We start from the raw sequence: 10,468 nt of genomic DNA on the forward strand, positions 1-10,468 counted from the left end.
GTAAGCAAAATAAAAGGACCGGTCACTTCATATATATATTTTTTCCTTCTTTAAAATCCAATACAAGGTGATTTTGAATGTTTCCCTTGGGTTTGACAGCAACCAAACTTGGGTTTGACATGGCAAATCCACACACTCATAAACTGCCACTTTTTTTCCCATCCTGTCACAGTATGACATGTCAATATGGGTGCTCTGTGGGTGCTGGGAAATTGGGGATTTGGAATTTACAAGGTTTGTTTGAAGAAGTGGATTTTATGATAAAGCGTTTTTGATGATAAATGTCTTTTTATACAACAATTCTTTGTCTTCAGAGTGCAGTAAGGCTAATGCTAAGTGCTGTGTATTGCTCTTTATTGTGTGAAAAATCTCTGTACTTTAGGTCCTTAATGGTCACTGTGTCCTTCAAGTCCATCAGTGAGTTAACTGGAAGACAGCCCAAGAAAAATCTGATCACTATTTCTTATCTTTAAGCACTGCAAGAGTTCAGCGTGGGAAAAGGAGGGCATTGATTTTCATAATTAAATTAAAAACTCTTGCCATTTTTTCTCCTTCATGCATTTCTTAGAGACAATATTAATCACAAGATGGGTCTCGGTCACAATTAAAGTATGCCCCAGATTCCACTCACATTTGCTGGTAGAGTGCAGTAATTAATTCCAAAGAGGACGCTATCTGTAACAAGACTAGAGCTGTAAAAATCCAGCTAAGTGGTTTATCAATACCGAGCACTTGCCGAGGCTGGCCTGAGCAATAATGATATTAAATGGAGAGCATTGAAATGCCATGAAAGGGCATTTCACAGATTCAGAGCAGTGACCGCCACAGTGGGGACCAAATCCTCTGACAGTCATTGATAAGTAGGACTTGCAAAAAATACTGGAGGGTAATATGGTTATTTCACTCAAATCATTTTTTTAATTTTTACTCTTCGTGTCTTTCCTGTATGACACTCCACCCCCATGGAACACAAAAAAAGAGATGTTTACATTGCTCTTCCATATGATGAAGCAACTTTGTAAAGCTCCAGAAAAGAAAAAAGCTTACAAGTACCATAAAAGTAATCCATATGACACATGCTATATTCCTAGTCTTCTGCTGGGATAATTTTACAGCTCTCGAATCACAAATGGTGCGGATGATTTTCAGTGATTTAAGAATCGTTTGTCTTCAGAAGACCTGGAATATAGTGCAAAGTTGTATTTTATCTGGCTTTTTTGGTAATTTTTTAAGTTGAGCAACATCCTTTCCCATCACTATCAGCATATGGAAAAGTGTTGCATTAACATTCTGCGTAACATCTCCTTTTATGTTCCACATAAGAAAGAAGGTTATACAGGGTTGGAACAACATGAGAGTAAATATTGACAGAATTGTCTTTTTCTTTATTTCTTTAACAGACTCAAGTACTTAAAGATAACTATGAGAACCAGTGTAAGTAGTTGGTTCATTGACACAATCTGTGTAATAGACAGGAATGCTGCATGTAATAGTGGTATTAAGAGTGGCATGGGGGTTAGGGACTCTGTTTTTACAGCTCAGTAATTGAAACAATGGTAAATGCTTCCTTGTGGCAATGTGGTGTAAAAACAACAGACTAGTCTTCCTCCTCACGTTTCCATGAATTAGAAGGACTTTTTTTTTTAATCCATGGTACAACGAAGAATGTTATCTTAATGTTAACTCATCTAATAGTTTGCATTCTTCTAAGTTCCCAGTTGGAGGTGTTATTTGTAGCAATAACATTACTTCTATGCAACAGGCAAAAAATATAGCAGCAGATCTGTTCCTCATCCAGACTTCAGGTTTTCACATTCATGTTATCCATCCTCATTTTCGGATCTCTCTGTAAATTACGCTGATTTAGAGTCACTCTATTCCACCTGAGTCTTTTCAAACTCATTATTTTGAATGCCCCCCCCCCCTGCCCATAAAGCCATACCAGCAATGTACCTGTCGCTTCTTGGCTTTAATGTATTCGTAAGTGAAATCTCAGTCAACACAGCATGGGGTCTGTCCTTCATGTTCTGCTTCCCTTCAAGCACTTGAAGTAATCGCTTGACCCAGAAACTATTGCAAACCATATATACATATGTAATGTATATACACACACACACACATATCTATATAACATTTATTACGCTGCAGAAAGTTTTCACAAGTTCACACTGTCAGAACAATTAACACACCTTTGGGAAGTAGCGAAGCACTTGCTCACCTTTCTGTGCAGCACTGTTGTACTTCCAGGACTTGAAGCAGGTGAGTCCCATCCTGCAGATGGATATCTCTTGAGATGCCTCAGCTGAGTGATCCTCTAAGGGTGTGCATCACCATCATCATTGGCGCTGGGGCTCCTGCGGCTGCTAATCAGTGGAGGCTGACCAGGCTGGCGGCATCCTTGAGCACAGGCTCCCCAGCACTGCCATGGCCTGAACAGAAGCCCCATCTATCTCTCTATCCCTATCCCCCTCCTCATCCATCTCATCAATAAAGTCCCAGCCCTATCCCGTTGGCAGCCGCTTTGAGGTGGGGGGAGATGGAAGGGCGGGGCGTGGACCCTCTGCGGCAAACTATTCCGGACACGCATGCATACACACACACACTGGCTTCAGCATCCCTCCAGAAACTGTAATTACTTCAATACAGTATGCCGTCTCAGGCAGCCAGGACCAATTTCCCTAATGCATCCACCATACACCACCACCCCCCCCCCCCCCCCCCCCCCCCCTCCACAGACCGGCCCGACATTTGGTTTAATGGCCATCGATGTGATCGGCCCTCATCCACACACAATGACTCAAAGAGGTTATAAAGACGTGAGCGAGTGGCCGGCGCGTTAAACTTTTGAACCGTCCTCCATTAGGCTAAGGAGCCATCGTCTCTCTCATCCTCCCATTCCCATCTGCCCTCTCTCTCCTTCTTGCTCGCTTTCCTTCTCACTGCAAGTCAGATTTATGATTCCCAGCCTGGCAGGATCCCAGGCATATATTGATCTTGATGAAATAGGCTCACTTCATTTGGCAAGAGGAATGGAACTTTTCAGTAGGCTTTACACATCCCATCAAGTGTAGAAGTCGTAGCTGTACTGATGTGGCCACTGGTTTATCACGAGTTCTCAGACACACAGAATACACAATACAGACCCCAGTGATGTACCTTTGGACATTTTCAAAAAATTATTTCTTCATAATTATACTATTTGATTAGTTTGGCAAATGTACATGTTTTGCAGATGCTCCTCGGTGTACATTGATTGAAACATGGACCACTGGTAATGTCAGGGCTCTTGGTGTTGTTAGAATCTTTGGTCCACTATACAGTGTTGCAGTAAGGATGTATTTTTGAAGGCCAACCCAGAGTTTAGCATCACCCCGTTTGCCTCGACAAAGAGCCAATAGGATTTTTCCATTGGTTTTTGGATTATTGCAGAAAATAAGCTCTATGGCCAACAAAAGAGTCTTACACGTTGTTCATTAAGATAATATTCACAAATGAAGACACACAATTTAAAGCCTATAATAACCAGAAGTAAAAAGCTAGGCTATAAACAACCATAGTCACATGACTTCAACGTCACCACCATTAAGCTTCCAACAACTCTCTCGATATATTTATTTTAAAAAACTACACGTTGGAAAATTTGAGTTAGAATATTTAATTGTTTAATGTCCCAGACAGCCTCTCTCTCATTTACCTGCTTGTTAGCAACCACCTTTTTCAAGACACCGTAAACGCTTAAAAACAATCACAAGTGGGCTATTTCTAATGTATTTTGTATTGTAGAATAAAAAGTGAAAATATCTTATGTTCACCACAGACCTGATTTCAAGCATTTAACCAAAAACTCATTAAAAAAAAAAAAAACATTGACTTGGACAATGGAACTGGAAATGCAAAAATGCTAACTTATTTCTGGGCTTTGAGACTCATTCCTGCAGCACTCTATTCAATACCATCTAACTCAGGGGTGCCCAATCCTAAATGAAGATCTACCGTCCTGCAAAGTTCAGCTCCAACCCTGATCAAACAGAAGTGAACCAGCTAATTAAGATCTTCAGGAGCGCTTGATAATTACAGACAGGTGTGTTGAATCAGGGTTGGATCTGAACTCTGCAGGCAGGTAGATCTCCAGGAACAGGCCTAAGCACCCCTGAGCTAGCTAGCTAATGATGGACCGGCAACAACCAGTGGGGTCAGATCTGCAGTGTCAGATTTCTCATTTGCAGATCACATCTTTTTGGAAATGACTTTCTGACTGTTGCAAACCAACTGGAATGTGTGAAAGAATTTTGGCACAGACCTTATGAATTCAGCCCTCTGGTTTCTCCGCTCTGACCCCTGCTACATGGTGACTGGCCATTTCCAATTATCACTAAGAGCTTTCTTCTCCTCTTGTGTCAATAGTGCGATATACGTTTTTGTGCTGAGCAAAGGCTCTTCTGAAAATTAAACTTGTCAGACACACAAGTTACACACTAGCACTCCTTCACATGCATACGCACAATTCATCTCATGACAGGTTCATCTTTTTACTGTAATTGAAATGGAGGGCTTTAGGAAACTTAAATTGTGAGAGGGGCACAGCCCTCGTTTTTAATCTACATCAGTGATCTCTGATAAGATACAAACATAAATCTATCAATCACTTTACCTGACACTGCCAATAAAAGAACAAAACACAACCCGAAACTGCTAAATCTGTTCACACCAAGTTATTATAACAATTGATTTATTTAAATTTTGCATGTAATGTACAAAACATGTATTCCTTGTTCCAGTTTATAGTATTTCCTTTCAAAACTGCCCTCTACAGTCTGAAGAATGAAATGACACCTGACAGGTTAATAAACAACTCTCTAACACAACTTTGTTAATGTTTTCACAAGGTAGGGGAAGATGGGGAAGAAGCCTCCTTAAGAACAACATGCATTTGTGTCATTAATGTAAAATACTAAATTAACTACTCCATATAATTTTTGACAATTCAGTTGAATCGTAGAGTAACCAAAATATATATTATATAGGGATATATATATATATAATATGAAGTGCACATCTCATTCATGAAATTATGAAATATAATATTTATAAAATATAATATAATGAAATAATAATATAATGAAATATAATAACCCTATGAATTAACAGCAAGTATTAAATATCTTTTTACTTAACATTTTTACTTCAAAATATTAAAAAAAAAATTATCTTCACAAATCTAGAAACTTTAATTTGTTCACAAATCCCTCATTAACATACAAACACAAAAAACCGTTGATATTAAACCTAATACAATGTCACATAACTATTTTCTAGCGACAAAATTAAACTGACTAAATCTTGCAAATGTTGATATTCAGATGATGTGAATTAAATTCATTAAATGTGTTGAAATTATATTTTGTGGGATCTATGATTAAGAGAACAAAAAATAGCGTGCCTCATCTTACCCTACCATGCAATTATTACAGGGACAATCCGTCTGGAGCACCTTGGGGTTAAAAGTCAGGCGGCTAAGGTTAAAAACTGCATAATACAGGGAAATACTGCAGTAAAATGTCTACTAAGATATTTGAGGGAGAGAAATTTTTATGATTGTGGAAAGTGTCCTTTTTTATAGTTCTTTTTCATTGTTCAGTCAAGGTGAGTGTGAATGGGGAAGGTGAAAGTAAATAATTAAATTATTCCCTATAAGGACATGACAAGGTGATGTCATCTAACAGTACAAAAGAGGGCCTTTTTACTGAAGGAAACAGGGATTTTAATTTTAGACGAGTCTTCATTAGTTCATGTCCTAATGAAATGATGACTATGTTAAAACACTGACTGTTACATTATAGAGAGTGTTGTTTGGTGCTTCTGGAAGTTTTATTACCATCCCTTACTGATTTAGCATTCCAGGGACTAATCAGAGAAAGAGTTATGATCAAAACATATAATTTGGATTCATCGGTCCTTGCTAATTTTAGGCCCATTTAAAAACTTCCGTTTCTTTCCAAGATACTGGAGAAAGTTGTATTCACACAACTGTACTCATTTTTAAATTTACATGGTCTCCATGAGGTATTTCAGTTTGGTTGTAAATCCCTACACAGCACAGAGACAGGCCTATTGAAAGTTTTTAATGATCTGCTTCTTGCCACTGACTCGGGTGACTATGCTGTTCTTATGATCTTAGATCTCACAGCTGCATTTGACACTGTAGCATAACACCTTGATCTCTCGTATGGAGCATTGTGTCGGCATTAAGGGTACTGTGTTGGAGTGGTTTCGATCATAATTGTCTGGCAGAAGCTTTTCTGTTCGCCTTGGGGATTTTATGTCCTCTTTTGTGTGTTTCTCGTGTGGGGTCCCCCAGGGCTCCATTTTGGGGCCTATTCTATTTTCTTTATATATACTTCTTCTAGGATCCATTTTAAGGAAGTATAATATTTTGTTTCATTGTTATGCAGATGATACACAATTATATCTGCCATTGAAACAAAAACATCCAAATTATATAGCGTCACTTTTGTGTTGCCTTGAGGAAATTAAAGCCTGGATGGCAGTACATTTAAAAAAATGTAACGAGGATAATATGGAAGTTATATTGTTTACAGGGGGTGCCTGTGGGTCTCCTGGCCTGGATTTAGGTGTTTTAAAACAATTTGTAAAGTTTTAATGGATAATGATTTTAAATTGGATAAACAGATTAATTTGGTAATTAAATCTAGTTTTTTCCAGCTGAGGCAACTTTCTAAGATTAAATCTTTTTCAAAGATTTTGAAAGAAATCTTTGCTAACGGGAACACGAAAGCGGGAACATATTACTCCCATTTTGGCCTCTCTTCATTGGCTTCCTGTCAGTTTTAGAATTAATTTTAAGATTTTAATCTTAGTTTTTAAATCATTGAATGGTCTAGCACGGGCAAATCCCTCAGACTTAATACAGCCATATGCTCCATCGTGGAGACTTAGGTCCGCTGACCATTCATTGTTAGTTGTCCCTCGTGTAAGGCTGAAAAGCAGATGTGACCGTGCGTTTGCAGTGGCGGGCCTAGACTTTGGAATAATGGCCTTTACATGTTAGAAAGGCCCAAACACTTACTGTTGTTAAGTCTAGCTTAAAAGCCTACTTTTATAGTATGGAATTTAACACTGTGTGAGAGCTGCTATTTTATTTTATTTTACATTATTCTATAATATTTAATATTTTTTTAACTGTTCATAAATCAGGCACACAGTAAGCGATCTATAGATGGTGACAACGTAGAAAGACATGCTGTAAGTATTCTCAGCAGAATCAGTGATGTAAAGACCCAGGGACCCACTACAAAACGTTTTTCAAAAAGATTTTCTCAGTAACACGTCATAATAACTTTGATTACAAAAATAAAAAGGTTTAATAACATTATATATTGAAAACCTGGTCATATAATTAGGAAATGTCATGACAATCTTTAATGGAATTTCTATGTGTTTTATGCCTATAGGTCTACATCATCTCATTTGACCCCCTGCAGTTTCTTCATGGACCCCTAGAGGTCTACAGACCCCTGTTTGAAAACCCTGATTTTAAAGGAATAGTTCACCCAAAAATGAAAATTCTGTCATTAAATTACTCACCCTCACGTCGTTCCAGACCTTCGTTCATCTTCGGAACACAAATTAAGATATTTTTGATGAAATCTGAGAGCTTTCTGACCCTGCATAGACAGCAACGCAACTGACACGTTCAAGGCCCAGACAGATAAGGAAATTGTTAAAATAGTCCATGTAACATCAGTGATTCAACTGTAATGTTATGAAGCTACGAGACAAAATAACGACTTTACTCAAAAATCTTCAGTTTCTTCTCTTTTATTAAATTAAGGTTGAACCACTGATTTTAATGATGTTCTTACTACTAGCTGTGTTGCTGTCTATGCAGGGTCAGAAGACTCGGATTTCATCAAAAATATCTTAATTTGTCTTCCGGAGATGAACAAAGGTCTTACAGGTTTGGATCGACATGAGGGTGAGTAATTATGACATAAGGGATGATTCACCCAAAAATAAAACTTAAATCATAAGAAACTGTTTTTTATAATATTGTATTCATTAGTGTTTTTTAAAACTGTCAATTGAAGAATAACATATAATAATATAATAAAGCCATAACATATAATAATATAATATTAATAATATAATTGTAAAAACAACTGATTTTGATTATGCCCTTTCGTTGGTGAATACAGTATAATTATTAAGATGAAGTCTATCAATAATAACAGTTCTTAGAATGAAAAGTTGTATTTGCAATCTTTTTGTGTGTAAATTAAAAGATGTAGAATATTTTACAGAGGAGGCAACAGGACAAAGTTGACACAAAGACATCTGAATGTTTAAATTGAATGTTTGGTTAAAATGGACAATAATACACTTAAAATATAAATTTGGGCTGCTGTGCTCTTGGACTGCTTCATATAACAGTTAACAATCTATTTGATCATTTTGTATATATGTTAAATAATAATAATGAACTAAATATCTTTCAATTCTATTGCCAAGAATCCTCTACAATATGACAAGCAAGAAGACCTGTGCTTTGTTGAGTGTCCACCCAGGAATCCTCGCCACCGGAAACATGTAACATTTACAGAGTGTAAAGCGGAAGTCATAAAGGGTGGTGGAGCTCCGTCTGGAAAGCAACGTCTTGTTTTACGATTTGAAAGTAACGGGTGAAAGGTGAGTGTATTTGAAGTTTAAACATGTAACATAAAACTTTCTTTTACAAGTTTATTAATTACCTCGAGGCTGCGGGGTGACATAAAGCCTATGCGCCTTGCGTTCGCCTGGCTGCTAACCGGCTAGCCGCCCAAGAAAAACATTCACGGATAGCGTGAAACGGTGGTTTTGATAAATAATTAAAATTGAGCATTTCGACCATGAACTTAAATAATTACATAATCTACTAAGTACACGGTCGTGTGCCATTGTAACTTGATTGTGTTTGTTTGTTTGTATAAGAGAGCGGTGGCTAAAGCTTAGCTCTTTGTTACCAGGCAACGGGTATTCGAAAAATGCAACTGTAAACAAACCGTCGTGATGTAGCGAGTTTGATTTTATTGATGTCACATGTATTTCTGCATTTAATAAGAGACATTGCGTTCAATGCGCTGGGATACATGTTAAAGATGAGTAACCAAACCTAATTGGCGATGTTTAATTCCCTGTAAATAAGCTATGTGATATTAGTTAACGCGAATTTACTGCATGGTAAAATGTGCAGCTGAACTTTTAACAAGTCAAAACAACTGCAACCAACTCGGCAACATGAAATTCAATAACTAAATCAGGAGCGGAGAGCTGGCTTCATCTCGGCTGGATTGAATTTGAAAACCCGGCGGGGTGCAGGGAATGTCCTGAGATACTGTTTCCCTTTCGTCGTTTTTATGACTTGGACTTTTTCTATTCTGGGGTGGTCAGATGCGGCGTTCTAAGCGGATGCGGTCGCCGGACGGCTGGATCGCGGAGTACAGCTGGGAGGAGAGAGAGGAGGTGCAGCACAAGAGACCGAAGCGCAGCTCGCGCAGCGGCGAAAGAGAGCGGCAGCTCGGCCGAACTCATCGCTATAAGACATACGAGGGGTAAGTAAGACTTAAGTTGTGAAATTATTCTTTTATTTTGTTTTAATTCAAATGGTCTTGGACTGTTAGATTTGTTGTTGGCATGGAGCCCTGTCAGATTGCCCTGCGTGTTTGCAGTGCCTTGAAATGATATGGTGACCTTGATTTCACCAAGTACAACATGTTCCTGGATCAAACATCTTTGGTGGTCCTGGAACAACATTCCTATCAACCAATCAGAATTGAGGGATAACTTTTCAGGAAATATCTGTTTTAGGCTTACAATCAGGATTAGGTGGTCTACACCTTAATCAGCTATCATTTCACACGGTTTTTAGGAATAAATTATGGGTAGGGTTAGGTTTAGGGGTAGGGATTGGGTTAAGTCAATATTTTTGAACAGTTATGTTGATCCAGGAACATGTCTTACTTGGCAAAATCACGGCGATCAAATGATATAGTGTAGCATGTTCTTGGATTCAGAAGCAAACTGTCAGAGTGACAAGTGCTGTATAATCGGGCCTGTCAGAGGGTCCCGATCGGTGCTTGCAATTCAGAGAATCCCATTGATGTAAAATCCTTCTGATATTAGAGTGCCAGTGGAATTTGTTCCAAAAGTTTTTGTAGTGAGATTAAGTTTTCAATGTCTGGCCATAGAGCTGCCACAATTATTATATATTTTTTTGTACAGTAGAAAATGCTAACAGCCATTTACTTAGTTTTCATTTGACCCTCCCAGGCATTTTGAAATGCAAACTGAGAGCTTGTAAATGCCCATTCACTCCAAGAATGAGAATGTTATTAGTGCTCACAACAACGGAAGGTAATTTAAAAAATTTTTTATTTATATATATATATATATATATATATATATATATATA

At 37.9% G+C, this 10,468-nt stretch overlaps 1 protein-coding gene and 1 pseudogene across 1 annotated transcript in view; one reads left to right on the forward strand and one right to left on the reverse strand.

Moving 5' to 3' along the window:
• The window catches only part of LOC107570692 (rho GTPase-activating protein 24-like), a 12,167-nt pseudogene extending 9,721 nt beyond the window's left edge, over positions 1–2,446 (reverse strand).
• A 6,136-nt stretch (positions 2,447–8,582) lies between these two features.
• The window catches only part of clk4b (CDC-like kinase 4b), an 11,870-nt gene continuing 9,984 nt past the window's right edge, over positions 8,583–10,468 (forward strand). Inside the window, exons 1-2 of the mRNA XM_016256955.1 lie at positions 8,583–8,706; positions 9,448–9,608. Coding sequence (XP_016112441.1) covers positions 9,448–9,608 — 161 coding nt within the window. The 5' untranslated portion in view covers positions 8,583–8,706. The remainder of the gene's footprint in view (positions 8,707–9,447; positions 9,609–10,468) is intronic.

This window comes from Sinocyclocheilus grahami, unplaced genomic scaffold, assembly GCF_001515645.1.
Source record: "Sinocyclocheilus grahami isolate Dianchi unplaced genomic scaffold, SAMN03320097.WGS_v1.1 scaffold1493.1, whole genome shotgun sequence".
Taxonomy (NCBI): Eukaryota; Metazoa; Chordata; class Actinopteri; order Cypriniformes; family Cyprinidae; genus Sinocyclocheilus; species Sinocyclocheilus grahami.